At 38.9% G+C, this 21772-nt stretch overlaps 2 protein-coding genes across 4 annotated transcripts; one reads left to right on the forward strand and one right to left on the reverse strand.

Moving 5' to 3' along the window:
- Positions 1-9673: 9673 nt before the first annotated feature.
- ccdc117 (coiled-coil domain containing 117) lies at positions 9674-15360 on the reverse strand. 3 transcript variants are annotated; one of them, XM_042487966.1, is made up of 6 exons: positions 14796-15360; positions 14326-14525; positions 14168-14215; positions 12907-13179; positions 10777-10938; positions 9674-10668 (listed from the first exon to the last, which is right to left on the reverse strand). In XM_042487966.1, the coding sequence occupies exons 2-6, from the start codon at positions 14418-14420 to the stop codon at positions 10434-10436; spliced, it is 813 nt and encodes a 270-aa protein (XP_042343900.1). In that variant the 5' UTR covers positions 14421-14525; positions 14796-15360; the 3' UTR covers positions 9674-10433. The 3 variants fall into 3 exon arrangements, with proteins under 3 accessions (XP_042343900.1, XP_042343899.1, XP_042343901.1); XM_042487965.1 differs by having other exon boundaries at positions 14168-14218; positions 14796-15358; XM_042487967.1 differs by having other exon boundaries at positions 10792-10938; positions 14168-14218; positions 14796-15353.
- A 78-nt stretch (positions 15361-15438) lies between these two features.
- On the forward strand, positions 15439-20680 carry tcn2 (transcobalamin II). Its single transcript, XM_042487964.1, has 10 exons — positions 15439-15522; positions 15840-15907; positions 16622-16811; positions 16904-17073; positions 17556-17708; positions 18519-18688; positions 18780-18954; positions 19045-19225; positions 20311-20429; positions 20545-20680. The coding sequence occupies exons 2-10, from the start codon at positions 15850-15852 to the stop codon at positions 20604-20606; spliced, it is 1278 nt and encodes a 425-aa protein (XP_042343898.1). The 5' UTR covers positions 15439-15522; positions 15840-15849; the 3' UTR covers positions 20607-20680.
- The last annotated feature ends 1092 nt before the right edge of the window (positions 20681-21772 follow it).

Below are 21772 nucleotides of genomic sequence, written 5' to 3' on the forward strand. Positions count from 1 at the left end.
ATTGACATTCCAAATAAAGCTGAAAACACAGGGCAAAAACACAATAGCATAAGAATTTTGCAAAAAAAACAATCAAAAAAAAAATCAAAAATACAAAAATATAAAAAATGACAACTGAAAACAGCTCATATCAGTAGAAAATAGCATGCTGAGACATGCCAGAGCATAGACTTTTGAAAAAACGACAAAAAAAAACACCAAATTATGGCATGTTGAAAAAATGACCGAAAAGGCAAGGCTATAGTATGGCCAAAATGTCAAACTATGACATGTCCCATAAACAAATGAAAACAACTCAAATCAGTATAAAATATAATGCCTAGGCATGCTAGGGGATGGAATGGCACAAAAACAGCCAAAATCACCAGATTATGGCATTTTGAAGAAATTACAAAAAAAGTTAAAGCTATAGTATGGCAATAAAATGCCAAATAAAAAGTTATAAAATTTCAAAATAAGACATTTGCCATAAGACATAAGACATATAATTATGATGTTTTAGGATGCTTTTTCAGCATTCTATACTATAACATGTTTTGACATAGCCTACTGAACTTGGTTCTTTTCATCTGTTTTTTAGACATTACAGTTCAGTACAGTGTTGCCTCAAGACATCATTTGCATTTTTAAGAAGTTTACATTACTTAATTTGCAAATAAAGTACATTAGAGTATTAAGAATTCAGCTTTTGTCATAGATTATTGTGAATCTTTTTTTTTCTACAGGCAACATCGTACCATAGAGGGTTAACATAATTTTTATAAACTCCCTAGGATGGCGCACTCTCATTCAGTCTGTCATGGGCTTGAATGACTACTCTACCAACCACGATGATTATGACATACCCACACAGGAAGAGAGGGAACCTCAATCTCCAACTGGTAAAGCAAGATCTGCCTGTGTATTCCTTTGTGAATCCATTGTCACAAAAGAATAATTAAACCTTTAAATGTAGCAGACTATGCCTTTCTTTTTTTTTGACAAAGCCCAGATATCCTACTATGACAATGTGCGTCACAGAAGTCCTTATGTCCATAAAGCACAGCGTTATAAGAGAAAAACTGACAGGTAAACCAAATGAAAGTACTTTTTTAACAATTTATTCAAAATGTTTTTCTTCTCTTCAGTATTGTATACAATTTTCAAATGATTAATTTGCACGTATTTCTGAATTCTAAACCATGTATGTTTGCACATCACAGACTTGTGTGTTCTTTGAGTGCCAATCAGAAGGACCCAGATGGAGAAATGAATCTGTGGCGCAGGAGATGCTGGCCTGAGAGGACGTCAGAGAATTTGCAGTCTGATTGGGCCAAGATGAAAAAGTGGCTGTCTACACTCCAACAAGTGAGAATGAGTCTCCTGGTGTATTTAACGATCATATTTAGTATAATAATAACTGCTTACATGTGTATGAAACATCACGTAACTGATTTGTGCATCTGGTTTAGAAATGTGAGAAAGAGGAGCAGACACTACAGGAGAAGAAGACTCAGTTAAAAGATGTTGAGCTCTCCCTTTCTGAACTTCAACAGAGAAGAAAGGTTAAGTGCAGCATCTTATATAAACAGTAGTTCATCAAAACACTGTATAAATCTCTCACTAATACTCACAGTTTCTGGTATATGTCCCAGCATGTCTTGCAGGAATTGGAGCTACTGACTGCAGAGACAGCAAAAATGGAGAAGGAGAGAGGGACTCTAGAATTCGTTCTGAAAGACAGCAGGGAAGGAAAAGACTCTGTTAGGTATAAAACCAAACTCTCACTTGTTGTATTATACAAAGCTGTATTTATCAACATGATAATTTTCTGCTGTGTAAGGGATAATTTTGTAAAATAGTAATACAACAATGAATGTGTTGTAGTTGCCAGCTGCCCGAGCTTCAGAGGCAGAGAGGGTCCTGTAACCCCGAGGTAAGAGATGTGGAACTCACAATTCTGAGTTGAAGTAAACGGACTTTGAAGGATGAAGTCCTCAAGAAGAGGCTTATAAACCTCGATCAATTCCTGGTTGTGCTCGGTCACTTACATGTTGTAATATATCAGTTTTTTCTTATTGATACCCTTTTTTGTTGCTCCACTGTTCCACAAACAGCCCAGTGTCGTCACATTGGTGCTGGAGAGGGAAGAGATGGAGAGACAGCTGGATAACGCCAAAACAGAACTGTTTGCTGAACAACGACGGGCAAGAGAGAAGCTAGAGTTCATGCAAGAAGTACTGTGTTAAGACATTTTGTTATGTCCGTAATCATACCTATAATGATAATGATGAATCATAAGAAGATTAAAATAGTTTAAAGCAAATACAGCAGTGTTCACAATATGAAAATAGAATTCTAAATAATGTAAAATAAAACATCCAAAAATTATAACAACAACATAAAACCTGCAAGCAGCGATGAGAGGCCCCTCTCACCCCCAATGTATGTTGGGGTACTGGTGAACTCCAACTAAAGTGGTCATACATTTCTGTGAAAGTCAGATAATGCACGCAGAGTCTGGACCCTGTGAGATATTTCACATGATGTAGTACTTCCAGTGCCACTAGATGGCACTGGAGAGCACATTAATTCCACGTCACCTTGGTGTACACAATTTGAAAAAAAACAAAAAAAAAAAAAACATGACATCTTCATGTAAATTAAATGGATTGATTAATATTAATATTAATATTAATAATATATAAAAAAACTATTTGGAATGTTGAGTTTGAATCTTATCCTGGGCAGGTAAGTTTTACAGGCCTTTTCCCAGAGAAGAGTCTGTCATGCAACTTGAAACTTCGGTGAAATGTCCAGTGATTTCGCTCAGTTGGTTAACGTGTTTGCCTGCAAACAATGATATCTGTGGATTGAATCTCACCCAAACAGGTGACTTTTTTTTTTTTTTTTGCAGCTGTCCAAACCACAGAGGGAAAAGAACGCTGTGAGTCTAGGTGTCAGTCGGATTAGCTCTAAAAGCGTTACAGGTTGTGAGATTGAACTTTATCCATGACAAGCGAGTTTTAAAGACTGCTCAGTGCTCTCTAATTGACAATTGCAATATCAGAATCAGTGTCTAAACTGTATAAATCTACAGCCAAATTATATTTTTTTGGCAGAAATAAAATAAAATATCGGCTGATATATCTGTCTGCTCATATGGGGTCATATGGTGCTAAAAAACAAAAACATTCTGTATCAGCAGTGACATCTGTCGAAAGCTCTACTGATATGAGTCAGGCTGATAATCAACTAAGTCCTTTGCAGGGAAAATTCAGTATTCAGTATATGAAAATTCAGGAGACAAGGAGACAGTTGTGTGTTTTTTTTAAACTAAGGTCTTGAAGGACAACCCCTTCTTTCATGTTTCCAGACTTGCGCTAGGCTGCGTCGTGTTATGTTCCTGACTTTCCTACGTTACTACTCTGCCACTTTCCTGACTTTCCTATTCCAGTCGCTTACTTTCTACTTTCTAACCCTTCTACTTTCCCTATTCTTATTCCTATTTTTACCTATTATATTCTCATCATCTACCATGTACCTTCACTCAACTTCCTGTCTCTCAACTTAACTTGTTATAACTTGACAAACCTTCCTGTCTCGCAACTAACTGCCTGACTCTTGACTGTCCTTCCTGTTTCTTAACCCAACTTCATGTATTCGACGCTCCATTTAGCTTCAGCAGTCTTTAAAATTCACCTGTCACCAACCTCAGGCACGCTAATCACCTGATTTATCCACTGAGCTAAACTGGACATCATACCAAGTTTCAAGAGTTTTGGGGAATTAGACCTCCAAAAATTTGATTCATTTGGTAAAATAATAATATTAAATTCCTTGCATTCCAAGAGGGTCCTGTCACCATTCGGTGCTCGGGCCCTAATTATTAGTTATTCAATTTGATGTTGGAAAGATTTTAGTAGATGAGAAAAATAAAATATTTTCAGCCAGTCAAATTATAGGGTAGTAATTGGGTTTGTTTTCAGTGGCTCTTTAATCAGCAGTTAAAATACAAAATAAGGGTAAATTATGATTTCTATTCATATTATTATTATGTTTTTTTTAAAGACTTTTACTTAATGAAGAAAATAGGTATTTTATGTTTTTCCCAAAAGGTCATAATAAGAATGATGGCCTATTTTATTGTGATATTAATGAAAACAAACAGTTCACATCATCAAAAACTATTGATTAACTGTCACATTGTGTTGTCTAATAAAATCTGTGTCAATTCTGGTGTGATGACAGGCTCTAAAGCAGTTTTAGATTGTGAGGATAACACATTGACAAGTCTTACTATATTGTGATTGTATCATGTTAGTTTTAGTTTTTTAGTTAGTTTTTTAAGTGAAACTATAACCAGATGTTTGTTTTTGTGTGGCAGACAAGATATAGACAGAGATATACTTACTGTTTGAAAATGTCTGTGGATACTTGTGTTTATGTGTGATCTTGAAGCAGAAATTGGAGGAAACTTGTGAGAACCTCCAGAGGTTCACAGAGTCAGAGAGCTTACTGAGGAACAGGTGTGCTCATCTGGAAGACAAACAGAGGCAGAAAAAGGATCAGATCAAGGTGGCACCTAATACATAAACATAATACTCATATTTATAATACAAAAAAAAATGTAATATTTATCGGTGAAGCAAATGGCACACTGCCATGGTCCTCTTATTTTCTAATTATTCCCTCTATTAATTGGTATCTCTCTATCAGGCAGTGGAGTTTCAAGTAGGTGAGCTGCAGCATGAACTGGGAGAATACAAGATTCAAGTGGGCACTCAAGAGAAGATGATGGCCCAGAAAGAGCTACAGCTGCTTCATTTACATGAGCAATGTAGGGCTTTGCAAGCAGAAAGAGATGAATTGAAGGGGGAGCTACAACATCTGGAAACCCAGCACTGCAAGGCACTGAAAGAAGCCCACAGAATGATGGTCAGTACTAGGGCAAACTGAGGTTTACGAAGTCCACAAGCATGTTGTTTCTAACGTGACACCGAGTAGCAGATACTTTTGGGTTCTTCTTTTTTTAATTCAGGAGGCCGCATTACAGCAGCAAAAGAAAGATATGGCTTTGGCTCATGAGCAACAAATCCAAAAGGTGACAAACGTGTCAAAAACAGAAGAAAAATATTATTTCTTCAAATGACATCATCACAGTTTGATTAATGATGTGGCGATCCTTCCCTGGTTGTTGTGTCCTCAGGTTCATAAGCAGAATGAAGAGGAGAGGGAAAACGCTTTTAGAGGACAAGCTCTGTCTCTCACACGGCACATTGAGTCCTTGAAAAGTTCCATTCAGGTCTGTGTGTTTCCCTGAAATAAGCACTAATCTCTATGTAAACTATTTAATGAACTTTTTTCTCCAACGCAACTTGCACTAAGATAAATGCATATACTGTAAATTAAGCTTAGGCGCCATCAGTGGGTAACAAAACTTGAACTGAATGTGTTATTTTCATGACTATTGCAAACAGACAGACATACAGTTAGTAAAAACAAGTCATAGAGTTACTTTTCATGTGTTTCTCTCTTATTCTGGCAGCTGAAAGAAGAAGAGGCAAAGAAGCTGCTGGATTCTTTGGAGCAGCAGAGGGAGGAGGCAAAGAACCGAGAAAAGGAGCTGCAAGTAGAAGCTTTGGAAAAGGTACTCTCATAATCCTCTTCCTAAAATATGCAATATTCTTCTGCATGATTGCATGGTATGCACAGTGTGCTCTCATTCAGGTGCACAAAGCAATAGAGGAGGAGAAGAGGAAGTGGGAGGCAGAGAAGATGGAAGCGGTGCAGGTGCACTGTGGGATACTTGAAGAGCAGAATAGCAAGATCCTGGAAAGCATGAGGAGTGAGATGCAGCAAGAGAAAAGTAAAGCATTGGCTCTTCAACATAAAGCGGCAGAACTAAAAACTGTAAGCTGACTCACAACCTTGACATGTGACATTGCCATCTTAAATAAATCTGAATAAATGTTCATTCTGTCTTTGTATGATTTTCTTTTTTTTCCATAAGAGAGTTCAGGAGTTGGAGAGTGAAAACTGCGTACAGAAGAGAGAGCAGGAGTCTTTGCTGGCTGTTATTCACAAATCACTGAAAGAGGAGCACCAGGCTGAGCTGGAGAAGTTGCAGAGACAGATGGCACAGGTGCAGGAAAACCGTAGCAATCATTTGCAGGCACAGAAAAAGATGTGGCGCTGTAAGAGAAGCTGACATGGTGTGTGTCTGTGATCACAGGAGAGCCAGAGAGCAGTGCTGCGGCTTGAACGGGCTGCTCAGCTGGCAGAGAAAGACGCTGACAGGCTCCAGGTGATGCTAAATGAAAGGGAGAGCAGCCATAACCAAATCAGAGCTGAGCTGGAACTGCAGCTCCGGCACTTGGCCGAGGAGCTGGGAGCAGAGTGCCAGCATCTACACCTCTTAGTGGAGCAGAGTGGAGTCAAACAAAGTTCTGAAAAACTAACTTACAGGTATAATTTCCTGCACTAGTTTAAATACAAATTAGATTTTGAAAGATGTGAATACATGGTGTGCTTCTAATGCTATTGCCTTTTTATCTTGCAGTCCTTCAGCAGCTGATGCTCTTACAAACCTGAGAAAACTAAGAGAGCAGTTGAAGCACTCGATTAACCATCTACGGGAAGAGCTTGACTCACAGAAACAAACCACTGAGCACCTGAGGAAAGACAAGGTAAAGTTTAGACTGCACAGTGCTCAGTGTTTCAAATACAGCACATTAAATGCATACATCCCAACAGGAGCGTGAACTGAGCATCCAGAGGCAACAGTTGCGGATAGACAGAGACCAAGCCTTGAATTCTCTAAAGGAGCATCTCATTCAGGTGTGAACACTTTGTATCGCTCATGTTGGTGCACAGATTCAGAAAACTCACCGCTCACAGCTACGTCATATTTCTGCAGGAGCACATCGAGGAGCTGAGCAGTCTGAACTGGTCTCACGTCTGTGATGGTGGAGGTGATGGAGGAGTGGCAGCGTCTCTTCGCAAGCAGCTGAGGGCCAAAGATCTTGAGCTCAGGCAGGTTCAGAGGAGCATGGGTCAGTGGAAGGAACAGACTGCAGCTCGTCTGGCGTGCAAGTTTGAAGAGGGGTTGACAGCTGAAATCGAAAGGTAACAGCCAGATAAAGTCAAAAGTCAGAGGTGCATGAAATATTAAGCAGTGATTTTTTGTTAGGAAATGTGAAATAAATCTACTCTTTTTTCAAAAAATACCCAAGGAAGGCTTCTTAGTCCATAGAATAGAAATAAAAAGGGAATATTTGGCTTTTCTAAATTAAAGTTTCGCTCTAATTTTTGCTGTCCCACAGGTGCAAGACAAAGTTGTTAAGGGGCAGGTAACTGGTTTCTGATGACATACTAACCAGCTGTCTGTCCTTACAAGAGCATGATTTCATCTCAACTCACTGCAATATGAATCTTATACCATAGATTTTAACACTAACTGTACATGTCAACCTTTTTTTTTAAGTTACAACTTTTTAAACACAGGTTTTCTTGTTTTCTAGAAAACCATCAAAGTCTCAAGAGGAAAGACAAAGACAGCCTGAGAGGCCTGACACACAGGTAGCGTTTAGTGCAAAGGTAATTGTTTCACTGTTCCTGTGTTACCATGAACACAAAGCTTATACAGATGTTAAATCTAAAAATTTGTATACTTACAAAAATCCTTGTTTTTTACCCATCAGGAAGGTCAGAACTCAGTCTGCTCTCCCTCTCTCCATGCTGTGGACTCTGCTGCCTCCCACAGCCCCTCAGACGTGGCTTCGTTTAAGCTTCTGCGTTACCTCCAGAGCAGAGTCAAGCAGCTCCGTGTAGAAAACCAGACCTGCACCCAGAGCCCATCACCCTCAAATACAGTCCCCTCAGAGATGTCTGGATCCTTTCTTACAACAGTGAGAACGTTATTTTAATGGCCACTATCTGCATTCACAGTGGTGATTAAAAAAAAAAAAAAAGTACACTGCAGAAATCGGTACTTAATGCATGTGACATTTTTACATTTATAGATGACAACTGGCTCTGCCCTCGAGAACACTATTTCCCAACCTGTCCACAAAGTTTCAAGAGGGGTTTGCAAAGCCTTCTTGATTTTAAGGGGTGTAAGAAAACTTATTAAAAGAATAAACAGTGTGCCTATATCTCAGCATTTCATCCACTGATTTTTAAAAAATACATGAAATTGTTAATGGTAAAGTTTAGGTTGTTGTTCAAGATATAAACTTCTAACAGGATAAGCACACAGGGAAGACTGCACAATTTATGTTGACAGAGCCTTTAATCTCTGTTAAACAGCCTCATCCTGCATCAGAAAAGTATGCAGTTACAACAACCAGATAACATAACAATGGCCAAGAACCAAGGAGAAGACAGAAGCCTATTAAGTATGTGTCGTTGTTACAAATAAAAACATACATAATACAGGGAATTTTTGAAAAAGTTCCGATATCTGGAAAACTCATCTCTGATACAGTATTCACAGGAAACAATCTGCTGAAAATTCACCCGAATGGCTTGTTTTACACAAACTTCCTGCAGTTACTGTTTGTTATTTGAGTTAATTATACAGTTTATCAGTTGCTCTGTGCTGTTAACAATATGCATTGAATATCATAAGAAATATCCATAATATATGTCACTTAGTAGGTCGTAAGTTTACTCAATGATAGAGTAAACTTACGACCTATGGACAACTAAAGGATAAAGATTGGGAACCACTGATTTAGAAGCACCACAGGAAACAAGAGGCATTATCACAAACTACCTGCTTATCCAACAGCAATAGTAAAACAGCACTTGACCAAAACTGGTCAAGACAAGAAAGACAATATTATAAATGTGTCAGTATCATTACTATTTCAGTGTTATTTCTGTGCTTGTCTTCATATTATTATAATAACACGTAATACTGGTGTCCCCTTCATAGATCACTCAAGGTCAACACATTTCTGGGATTCAGAGTCACTCATCATTGAGGACAGTTGCAATTAAGGACATGAAACCTTACTGTGTGTGTGTTGCATACACCAGTGATGTAATGTAATACATTTTAAGCTCTTATTTTATGGCATAGAAATCAATGATTTACTGTTGCATGTGCTTGTGACTGCAGATTTACAAGCAGGTCACAGTGACAAATGACAGCTGCAGATTTTGTCTTTAAGTTCACATTCCTCTGTGTTAAAGCAGTCAAAGTTTATGAGGTCACAATGAACTGTGAGTGCTGAACCCATATTTCACAGAAGATCATGTGAGTTATGTCAGAGAACCTCATAAAGCTGACAGGTCTTCATGGGAATCCTGTGTATCATCATAAAAGTTGTTGCACAAACTGCACAATAATGACTTTTTTGGCAGCTTTCTGGCACATTCAAAAGAAGTTGTGACAAATGGCATAGGACACAATAAATCATTTCTTTTTTTGTGACAAATTGGAGGCTGCTGCATTGAATAACAGAATAGTTCACTGATTAAAATTATATTTGGCTAATTGTTTTTAACATATGTATGGATGTATGGTCACTTATTGTGTTCCTCAGGGTTTTGTCCTTGGACCCTTTCTCTTTCTGGTATACTGTATGTGATAATAAAAACATTGCAATGCTCATAAAAAAGGGGATTGCTTTCACCAAATGTAAGCAAAATGTTATCTAATGAAAATAAACTAAGCAGTGCAGAATTTCTACATGGACAACGTAAGAGTTTATTCAAAAACAAATAAAAGGTGATAACACTCTATGGCTGTTTGCAATGCTGGTAATGTATATATGAAAATACAATCAAATCATGAAAAAAATGCAAATATACTCATAGATGGCATACTTGCTAAGTTCTACAGGAAGATAGTCTTTCTACCACAACAAGTACAACAGCAAGCAGGAAGGCATGCTGCGAGCAAATGTGACCCCAAAGGAACAATGTTTTGTGTCCTGTTTACGATGCCCAGAAGATGAACATAAAAACTGTACAAAATTCAGACACTGATGTTTAACAAAGAACATTACATTTACAGTACATCAGTGTGTTGTTGGCAGGCTTTGGCAAATTTATGTACAAATTATCTCATTTCTAAGGGCAAAGGTTAATTCTGTAAATCATATTAATTTGGTTTTGTAAGGCTGTCTAAAGAACTGTACCAAATATTGAGATCATGACAGTTACACTGGAGATTTAAATAAATAAAAAATATTAATCAGTCAGCATTGTTACATTTTCTTTATATAGTTGCACTGGATTATAGTCAAAAAACCCATACTGAGTGACTGTAAAGCAAAAGATGTGTTGCCTAAACTGTCCAAAATGGCACAACATTCATGTAAAGCCAACATACCTTGCCAAACAGATGAACTTCAAGTGGTTCTGAGTCCTGTTATAGTCTTTTGTGCGACTACATTTCAAGTCTCTTACTTTGGCATGTCCTTTCAAGTCATCAAGCACCTTTACATTTCCATGTCCTCCTCTCCAGAACTGTGGGCCACAGGAAAGCTGTACAGAGGGGAGTGTGTGTCTGGAGGTGGACTGGAGGGGCTGTGAGGGGTGGGAGATGGACACGGAGTCGGGGGTTGCCGAGATACTGTCTGTTGTTTACTTTGTTTCTGTAATGAGCCCTTTCGCCGCCGACTGAAGGGATCGTCTGGTGGGCGCCACAATACCAACTCCATGCAGGAGTGGCTCCTAAAGTTATAAGGAAAAAGCAGGTGAGACAAAAACAAACACCCTGGAAACAATGTGTCGAGGAGCTTCATGTTAGGTAATGAAACAGAAACGTTTCAGTAAAAAAACCTTGGTGGAACATACACAGACTGGGCTACTGTGTGCAGAAGGATGTCATTGATGCCGCGCTGCAGACCCTCCTTCAAACTGTCAGAGATCACCAGCACTGGCCGTCTAGGGGCCGGCTCCACATCCAGATCTTCGTCCTCATCGTCATCCTCCAGCGTGATTCTGTGATACATAAAACTTGCAGTTTTCACTTAAAGCAATGAGGGTACAGTGTTGATGACTCCATTTCATGTAAAGCCATCACTTCCACTGAATGGCAAAACAAATCCATTGTGGCCAAATGGAAGGAAACCAGCGAATATCTTGACAACATAAGGTAAATGCAACTAAAACTACCGGAAAATCATTGGACCGTATTTGAAATTTAGCAGAAAATCTGACATGCTCATCAACAGTCTCAAATCTCTCACCAAATCCGCACACGACTTCTGCCTCACCATTGACCACTCCACTTTGCACTCATCCCCACACATCCGCAACCTTTGTATCATCTTCAACAACAACCTATCCTTTGAACATGTTAACCATGTCACCACGACCGCCTTCTGCCACCTTAAAAATATACCTCGTCTCCACCAATCACTCTCCCACTCTGCAGCTGAAACTCTAATCCATGCTTTCATCACCTCCAGAATTGATTACTACAATAGCAATGTCTTCGGTTCATCACCCAAAGTCCTCAATAAGCTCCAGCACATGCAGAGCTCTGCTGCTCGTTTGCTAACTCACTCCAGCCCCTGTGATCACATCACCCCTGTCCTCCAGAATCTCCACTGGCTCCCTGTCCCACAACGCATTCAAGTCAAAGTCCTCCTCCTCACTCACAAAGCCCTCCATAACCAATTTTTCTTTCAAAAAATTCCAACCCCATCTGAGGGGGTACACATCCTCAAATATGTCACATGTAAAAATTAAAAAGGAGCTAGGAAAATACAGGCAGAGGGCAGACTCTCTGCAGAAAATTACACTGACACAAACCAAGAGTGGGTCATAAGTTACGATCAGGAGAGATTAGTTACATATGAATCTATACAAATATTTTCTCAAATATTTTAGATGTGTTTGGAACAGATTTAAGTCTTGACCAACAATATCTTAATTCAGTGCTTTTGACACAGAACAATAATAACGGTTCCTACGCATTTTCAAACACAAAATTTCAAAACTTTTCCATGACTTTTCAAGGACCCATAATAAAATTGAATGACTATTCGCAACATATGAAATGAACAGAACTGTATGTATACTTTACTTCAAATATTAATTATTGCACGAAAACGAAACAGCAGCCTTTTCCATCTGTAATAGCTGGTTATGTTTGTCACATTAACTGGAAGGTCATCCATGAAAGAGTACCTTAACAATCCCTTTACACACAACTAAAATCCATAACTTTTCCAAAACATTTAATGATTTTTACTTATTCTAAAACTTTTCCAGGCCTGGAAAATAACATTGAAATTCCATGACTATTTCAGGTTTTCCATGACTGTGGGAACCCTGAATAATATAGCAAGACAAGAAATGACACCATTTAATAATCGCACATTTATATGGCTCCTCACCAGGAAAACAATGTCACACCAAACAAACCCCTGCAGCAGATGAGAGTCTGATCCCCTGCTTCTATTTTAAACACGATTAGTCAGACAAATCATAGTCACTTCAGAGGATATTCTGATCTTTACTAGATTGGTGACCTTTCAAGGGTGAAACCCCCCTCTTACCAAATGCATGTTGGAATAAACTCAAGGCCCAAATGATCCTGCATGGGATAAATGAAACAAAGGAAATATCGCTTTGTGCTGCTTCACATTTCTTTAGTCCTCCTAAAGTCTGGAAAACTTATACCTGAATTCATTAGTTCATTCAACAGGGCAGCAGTACTTAACTATTGCAGGAGCTTACTCTCTAATAACATGGGATGTCTAAAAAGTCTGGGATTGCTGGATCCGTTAACATAATATATTTTTTCTTTTCACACTTCAACATGTGAACAGATTCCAGGGTGACTACTTGAAGGATGGATTTTTGGTTATTTGAGGTGTTAGTTTGAATTTTGAAAAGCAAGCAATCAGGTACATAGATGGAAGTTTTTGTAACTTTTCCCAGACGCTGCATATTACATACCTGTCTTCAATCTCCTGAAGTTTCCTCTGAGCCGTCTCTATCTCCATGCAGGAGCTCTCTGTCTCGGGTCGGGACAGAGCAGACGAGGGCTGCAACGAAGTAGAGGGTTGCGATGCTGAGCAGGGCTGTGGAGGTGCAGGGCTGGCTTGCTGAGCAGACACAGGAGAGCAGCTGTTTGCTGTCGGCCCGTCATTACAAATGCTAGTGTTTGTGTTCTCTGAAATGTCCACTTCTGCCTCCAACGTTAACCTCCTCCTTTTAGCACTGCATCCCCTGAAGGAAAATGTTAAGATGTAATCCAATCAGCCAAAACATTAAAAGTTCAGTGAATAACATTTATCACTGACATTTGGCGTCTTGCTCTGCAGGGAAACCTTGGGTCCTGGTATTCAAGTGGTCACTTGACACGCTCTGCCCACCCAAACACTACTGCAGATCTTTTTATGTGAATGGAATTAAAAGTCTGTCCCATATAGACCCCAGTCCTAAATACAAGCCAAATGAGTTCAATGGTTCGAGCCAACAGTAGCCCGGGCTATTAAATAAAGTTTTACTGTATGTCTGACTCTTGCCCCCTTTCAGCTAGTTACTACTGCGCCTTACTCTGGTTGACCTATTATGTCACATGCCAAACAAGTTAGCAAGCAGCAAACAGGGATAACTTTTCTGTACATTACATATGTGCTCTACACTTCACTTAGGTGCCTTTGTCTTGTTTGATTTTTCTCCGGTCGTCTTCTTCTTTTGTGTTTCCTGGCTTTCGTCTACAATTGTATGCTGTTTGACTCCCGGGTCAAAGCCCAGCGCAGGGACTATGGAGCATGTGTAGAAAGCCTTGGCCATTTCAGGTCAGGTTGAGGCTTATATATAAAAGAATAAATTGAATCCAAACTGCATTATCTAGGTGTGTTTGTTCAACTTCGAGTAATTCAACTTGGTAAGAATTTAGTCAGACAAACATGTTTACATGTATTTTAGAAGTCTAGCTTTAGTCGGCCTAACACAATATTGCCACTTTCCTTAACATCATGTAAACACACTGAATATTTGGGTGTGTGTAGCGTGTCAGGTGGCATCCACATGAATGCAATGACCAAGGGTTTTCACCACCAGAACACTATATTGTGACAAGATGATCACTGCTGTTCACCTCGTGTTATTCAGTAGTGGTTCTAATGGTTTGGCTGACTGGTGTGCATCATATCACTCATATGTGACTACTCCAAAGCATTGTTAGATATCAAGTCTGTGCATCTCTTACTCATCATCAACTCTCCTCCTGTGCTTCCTGAGGCACCTTGTCCCCCAGCTGCTGTGGGATAGAGAGAGACAAATGTCAGTTTAAGACTGACAGAATATCCCAAGTGTTGCCATTGCATTTCTGACGTGTGGAGAGGACCCAAACCTTTGGCTACATACTTGTTAGAGAGAGTTGCTCTCTGTAGATGGCCAGACGTACTTGGAGATGCGAGATCAAATTCAGGGATGCTTGTGGGGCCTGAAAATGAATACATGGCTGGCAGGAACCCCAGTTCACTGCTAGTGGGAACAGGGTGGTCCAGTCGGTGAAATTATTGGAGGTGACACGGGTAGTTCACTGAAAACTGACCCGAGCTGATCTAGAACATCAATACCAAGCAGATGTGCGTCGTGTAGGTTTACATGAAACAAACACACAGCTCAACAAGTTATAACTCTGTTTACACGAGGACAGCTGGCTGATAATCTTTACTAGCGATAACGCCACTGTTAAATTTAACCTTAGTATGACGTTACAGATAAAACAAGCTAGTACTTTAACACGACACAATTACAGCTTCATCCCTGTGCCGAATAACAACTTTCAATAAGTAAAGCAGACATGTAACATTGTCGCGTTACAGACCGACCTGTGCAGCTGCCCTGCCCCTTCGTGTTTTTGTTGTTGATGTTTAACGTTAGCTAGTCTCCGTCAGTCCACTTTGTTTTCCTCCGGAATGACGCCATTAGCACACAGCAACAGGCTTTACACGCGAAAGTCTCACTAACTTAATATTGAAGCAACTTGCATGCAGAAACAGCCCCCACATTAAATGCCCCTGTGGTCTGAGCTGCCTGAATGGTGGGCTTGCTTTTGGGTAGCTATTCTGAAAAAGTGAGTCGCGCCAGAAGTATCGTCAATATTCTAGAAAGTACGTACGTTACGTTCAGAGAATTGTGGGAATTGTAGTTACGGAAAACGAACAACTTGAAGTTAGTGTTTAACAGTCGGTGACTCACATGAACAAAGTTGACTAAGTTATTTTTGAAGCGTTAGCACCAGTCGTAGCTGCTTACGTTGGTTGGCATTAGTTAAAATGCCAGTTTTAAACGAGAGTCGCTCGCCGATTTGTGTAATGTAAGATAGTCATCTGCCTCTTGTTTATTCGTTCGTATTTACCAAAGAGTATATGCGCTGACAAGATAGATATCTCCAACCTTCCATTTAAGGTATGTTTAAAGGGACCGTCTTGCTTTTCTCATCGCTTTGTCATCGCAAATAACGAGTCATGTGACAGTGAAATACTAGAAGCTGTTGTCTCTGCCTCTGTTCTTACTCAGCTGTTATTCTTCACACTGGAGTGAGTCTCTGCGGCGGTAAGACACCACTGTGTACTGCAAAAATATTAAAGGCTTACCAGCTAATGACTAAAATACAGTGATAACATTGCAATTACGATCTTATAACATTAACCTAACATCGCGGAATAGATTGTCGTGTATCTAGAGTTAGTCTACAAGTATATTCCAATTATTTTTGATTAATTGTTTAACTGTTTCCTCAAAAACGTAAATACTATCATGGCAAGAGTTTTCTGATCTATCCGTTTTACAGTAGACCTATATCTGCATTATTACTGTAACATTTCAGGCGAATATGTTGATTAATTTAAACTGACAGTGATATCCAACAGGGTATCCAAAATGCTGCCTTTGATCATAATAACAAGCCTCCTGGCTTTTACCTCTGGTAAACCATGTGGTAAGTATTTTATTTTTCTTTTATAAATCTGTCACCAATCAATAAAAACTCTGACTACTCTTACCAAATCTGTCTGAACTCTGGAAATTACCAACTTTACAAACAAATTGACTCACCAGGCCAGACATTCACTGATTTCACAATCATCTACTACTAGGAATCTGAATAGACTTCATCTTGCTTATTAACAGAAGTTGTTTAATAGTTGTATAACACAGATCATGCTGTGACTTTTTTCATAAATGAGAGACACTGAGAGATCTTGAACACAGCAAGGAAACTTCTCTAAATGATCCTCTTGTTGTGGCTGCTGATGCTGCAGTTCTGGTTTTGCAATGCTGCGAAAGTTCAAGTTGATGTCAGCAGGAGAGTATTAGTATATCTGCTCTCTTAAAAATAAAAAATCATCAACAAGTTTGCACACTTGTTTATGTATTTATGCGGGCAGTATGTCATCCCATGGATAAATGTATTATTTTAGATTTTTTCTATATATTATGAATATTTTAGTGATTTTATTTTGTATATTTATAGTGTATCATTGTATATTCTTATGTAATTCTTACAGAGTATGCTGAGGTTCATTTTTCTATACATATACATAGAATTTTCTCTTCTAGTGTTATTCTATCTGAATATCTGTCTGTCTATCTATCTCTTTTTTATGGCTATGAATTAAATTTACTGAGATTTTCTTTTAATATTTGAATCCAGATACTGAAGGATCCAACAGAGAGCTGCACCTGTCACTTAATAAGAATCTCCTTCGCTCACTGGAGACGCAGGAAGGACTCCCCAATCCCAGCGTCCACTTGGCATTACGACTTTCTGACAACCACAACTCCGCAAAGGAGAGTGATCACCTTAACAAACTGAAAAATGATTTGCACAATGACCTTCAAAGGTATTTCATTGTTTGATACACTGTAATGCTATTTTAAATCTGGGCTTGAACCGATCGTTTCCCTGAACCTTTGTCTCTTGTGTCTTTGTCAGCTCTCTCTCAAACAGTCAGTCTGTGGTTGGCCTCTTAGCACTTTACACTCTTGCACTGAAGTCCTCCTGCTACGACCTCACCACGATCACCTTCACCGTCAGTGAGAAGAGTGAGCCGCTGCTGACACACCTGAAGAATCAGATGGAGCAAGAAAAAGAGCATATTGCCGGTAAGTTTTCCTTTGACCTGTTGGATGCCAGCAGTTGTCATAAAAAGTGTTCCTCGTCCTGTTTTACACTGTGTTACAAAATGGTTGTTTTGTGAGGATATTTTCTCAGAAAAAAAAATCCGAGATATTTTACGTTAAAGTTTAAAATCTCAACACCCTGGGCCTAATTTGCTCAATGACAATGAAACAATTTAACATTTCATAATTTATGATTTTGTATGTTACCAGCAAACATTACCAATACATCCTTTTTCATAATGGCTCTATTTAAGCTTTATAGCTGTGAAGTGTCAATTACATCTCTGAGTGTTAAGGTTGTATTTTGTTTGAATTCTGCAGTTTTGGGATCGGTCATTAGAGCAACCATGTCAAAATGCCATCCAAGCTAAGAACAAAATAAAGTACTTTTTAGCTTCTGAAAAATTACAGTGACGCATTTTAATATAATATGGTTTCTTTTATTTCTCCTCTGCGTTGCACAGTCAGCCACCGCCCTTTGACCAACTATTACCAGTACTCTCTGGGTGTGCTCGCTCTTTGTGTGAGCGGCATCAGGGTCAACAACCATGTCAGCAACAAGCTCATCAAGGCAGCAGAAAATAATCTCTTCAAACACGGAGACTCTGAGAGTATTGGTGAGTAATGTTTTACTGTAGCTGTTAAATAATAAATATAAAAGAGAAATTGTGAAGGCAATGATTTATTCCAATTCTTATGATAAAAAAAGTCAATAAATTGCCTAATGGTAGACTGATTAGCACTCATGCTGGTGGAGTGAGAGCATGAAAGATTTAAAAAAAAACAACTGTGCTGTGTTGTTGCATTATATTTAGAGTAATTCAAACAGGTAAATTACATAAAGATACTAGTGATTAATACTAGTTGGTCATCTTCAGAGGTGAGGACTAAAGTCACATGACTTGGACTCGAGTCCAACTCGTGTCACAAAAAAACTGACTTCAGAAATCAAAAAAGACTTTTAACTTTACTTGGACTTTAACATCAGTAACTTGTGTCTTTACTTGAATCTTAGCCTTTTAACTTGAAAAATACTTGATATCTTGCATACATACATATTTGTAAATTGAATATATCACTTTGTTGTTAAAATGGAATTACATTGCACATTATGACTTGTTTAGGTCTCCCTCTCCAAGTTAAGGATCAGGGACTTGACTTGGAGCTTGAGTTGAAAGACTCGAGTCTTTCTTTTGACTTGCAAAACAATGACATGGTCTCACCTTTGGTCATCTCACAGTAATTTGCCAGAATGAAAGTTCAGGGTCGCAGAGTGTACTTGCCTCAGTTCTGTTAACACCACCACAATATTTATCTGAGAGGAATCCAGTAACCGCTCACAGATGTTTAGTTTCTTCTTGTGCTTGAAATGAAACTCTCCCTCTGTGCGTTAAATTTGCACATTTTACCCGATGGTTTCTCCTTAGACACCTTTGCCATGGCTGGAATGGCGCTCCAGTGTGTGAAGGAGGCTGGTCATGTGCAGAACGCTGTTGAGCTCGACACAGCCCTCAGCAAGATCAAGGAGACGCTCCTGGCCGCTCATAGGGACGACGGTCATATTGGCAATGAGTTCAGCACAGGCCTCGCAGTTCAAGTAAGGATCCATTTGTTTAACTCCCTTTGTCTCTTTTACCGTTTGAAACAAAATCTCTGCAGCTGAAATGTACCCGTCTGTTGTGTTCAAGGCTTTACTGGCAATGGGCAGCCATATTGCAGATTGTGCTGCCTCAATGGAGGCGATGAGGACAGACGCCAGAAGCAACACGTACCACAACCCAATGGCTGTTTCTCAGATCCTGCCTGCTCTCCAGAAGAAATCCTACCTGTCGGTTAAAAGCAAGGATTGCCTCAACGAGGATGGTAATGTGCAGCATTACGTCGGCCCCCCTGTGGTCGATTTTTATTTCACGTTGTGTCCGTGTCTTCACTGTGTGGCATGTGCTCCTACAGATACCCTCGTGCTGGAGCCTGCAGATCCCGTGGTGGTTTTACCAAGCCAGACCAAAGTGATGCTGACGGTGGAGGTGGTGACGCTGAGCGGAGCAGCTGCTCTCTACTCTGTGAATGTGCCAAAGGGAAGCTCTCTGCTGGAGGCTCTTGAACTTCTTAAGGGAAAAGATGTTGGCTTCACGTGAGTTCATATAATGTGTCCATGTGCATTTCTTTTCATAGATTTTTTTAAAAGTCCAGTGTGTAGGATTTAAGGGGGATATAATGGATGAAATTAAATATAAATATGTTTTCCTTAGTGTATAATCACCCGAAAATAATAAATGTTGGGGTTTTGTTACCTTCAGGCTCATTGATACTCCCTTTACATACGAAAATCAATATGTCCGATTTAAATGTTATAAACATGACTACCCTCAGACATCCATGCATCTTTGATGCTGGCATAGAAACAGCCAATTGATGGCACTAGAGGGCGGAGTCAAAAGTTTCACATAACAACAAATGTGGCGACAGTGGAGGAGGTCTTAATAATGTACCTTTAAACAAAGGCAGCCTTGTAGACGGCAGATGCAGCCATTATATACATCCCGACATGTGAACAGAGGATTCTTTTCACCTATTTCACTATATATTCCTATATGTTATTATATATTACAAATACATTAAGTTCTGCCATTATTTAGATGTCTTAATCTTCTGCTACAGTCGTATCCTGCTTGAACTAGCTACACTGCCTCCAGGATCTCTGGTGGTACTGCTGCTTTTGTCCTTATCTGTAAACTTTCAGAAAATGTGCCCAAACATGTACGAAATGATGCAGAGCACAGGCAGAAGGCTCCATGCATTTCTGTTACAGTATGTAACGTTGAGTATAAAGGAGACCTTAGAATGAAATGCTTTTACTTACATAGGGAGTGGGTCCTCATCCTCAGTGATCGCCATGTTGCACCGCCATGTCTCTACATGAAAATCCAAACACTGACTTTAGATAGAGCCATTAGCATCTTTTGTCTGTCACTATATTTAGCAGACCTTCCATGACAAGCGGCGCCATAAAAAGACTAATTTTTCAATGTGAAACTGCTTCATTCTGTGTTCTAATGGTTTAAATCACTGGGTCTGTTTGTTTTTTTGAAGTTCCAGCTGGTTGCAGTTTGCATTTCTAGCCGCTAGATGCCACTAAATCCCCCTAAATCTTACACACTGTACCTTTGAGTCCTGTGTGATTGCCTACCTTGAGTAATATTTGATGCTGGTTGGCAGGTTTGAGAAGGAGTCCAGCCTGTGGGGACCTTTCTTGAGTGCGGTGAATGGAGAGCAGGCCAGACAGAGCGACAGAAGATACTGGCACCTCTCCTCAGATGGCACTGCTCTCAGTGAGGGTGAGAACACACACACATTACAATGATTGTCTCAATAATAAAGCATTGTCTTTATTTCTTTGATGAGTTGCTTTAATTTGACTTTGGTTAAAAAAATGCCCTTTTTCCTCCTCAGGTATCAATGATTACAAGATTGAGGCGGCTCAAAAGATAACCATCAAAAATACAAACTACTGAGATGCACTGCTGACGCAACACTGATGAGGGCCAAGAGCAGTCAAATCTTGACATTTTTTAATCCTTTTTTGTTTTAATTAAGAAATAATTGCAAAGAGTTTTTAGTATGTAAATTGTAAATCTTTATTTGATTGTTAAATGATTGTGAAATGTTTTTCTTACAAAGTCTGATTGTGTTTTTTAACAAATAAAAAAGTTGCAGTAGCTTTTTAAATGAATTTCTGTACTTGTGTTTCAGTAACAAACAAAATATGAATTATTAGCAAGTGACCGTTGACTAAATTATCAAATCATATTATATTTCTTTACTAAGTTACATAGATAATCATAATATTGTCATTTGGGTGCAACTGGATTTTTATTGAACCTTTGTTAAGCACCTGTGTTATGGATTTTGAATGTTAATTGACATCGTCACATACAATAATGTAAGAAAAACTAGTGCCTACGGAGCTCCAGACACATAGTATGGTATCGTTTGATTTTAAAATTAGTTATTTCTTTAAGATGACGTTTTCATGCAGATTGTTGCTGTTAATGCTGTGGCATGAGTTAATGAAATAAAACACCTGATGTCCATTAAGTCACAAATTTTGTATAACTATCCCACATTAACACTTTTGTTCAAACAGAGATGAGAATTAACATTTGTGATTTAATGCCTGGTGGGGAAGCTGAACATGATTGAAAACTATGCCAACAAAATGCTTATCATTAAACAACAAACATGATTAAATATCACTCTAATCTCAATTAAATGTATTTTTTGGCTGTTTGTGAAAATCAGTGATCTACAAAAATGGTAAGCTTAGGGTAAATTGATACAGACACCACAATCTGTGTGGTGTTAAGTACTTATAATGTCACTAGAAACCAAGGAAATTTGGGGAAAATTGGGGGATTTGATGATTAATTGTGAGATACAAAGAGACATGATCCAAATGATTCAGTGACTAAATTAAGCATGCATTATCCTCAGGTACACAACTCAGAAAATAAAAAGCAAAAATTTTACATCTTATATTTCACAAATACATTTGCGTAAAACGAATTCTATTTAGGCCTATAAACACGTTATAGTTTATATACATTTTATAGTTTATATATACTTCATGTCAACACTTAATAGTTTACGTCTACTTACTTTTTGCATAAACGTAAATAAA

This window comes from Plectropomus leopardus, chromosome 6 (assembly GCF_008729295.1).
Source record: "Plectropomus leopardus isolate mb chromosome 6, YSFRI_Pleo_2.0, whole genome shotgun sequence".
In the NCBI taxonomy this organism is placed as follows: Eukaryota; Metazoa; Chordata; class Actinopteri; order Perciformes; family Serranidae; genus Plectropomus; species Plectropomus leopardus.

What these genes read in the sequence shown, in the direction of transcription:
- tcn2 (XM_042487964.1), top strand. Translation starts at nt 15,850, where the DNA reads ATGCTGCCTTTGATCATAATAACAAGCCTCCTGGCTTTTACCTCTGGT. An exon ending in GCACAGGCCTCGCAGTTCAA is followed by an intron (nt 18,689 to 18,779) that starts GTAAGGATCCAT and finishes GTTGTGTTCAAG; the next exon opens with GCTTTACTGGCAATGGGCAG. An exon ending in GGATTGCCTCAACGAGGATG is followed by an intron (nt 18,955 to 19,044) that starts GTAATGTGCAGC and finishes GTGCTCCTACAG; the next exon opens with ATACCCTCGTGCTGGAGCCT.
- ccdc117 (XM_042487965.1), bottom strand. Translation starts at nt 14,420, where the DNA reads ATGTATTCATTTTCAGGCCCCACAAGCATCCCTGAATTTGATCTCGCA. An exon ending in AGAGCAACTCTCTCTAACAA is followed by an intron (nt 14,219 to 14,325) that starts GTATGTAGCCAA and finishes TCTATCCCACAG; the next exon opens with CAGCTGGGGGACAAGGTGCC. An exon ending in CTTCAGGAGATTGAAGACAG is followed by an intron (nt 10,939 to 12,906) that starts GTATGTAATATG and finishes TATGTATCACAG; the next exon opens with AATCACGCTGGAGGATGACG.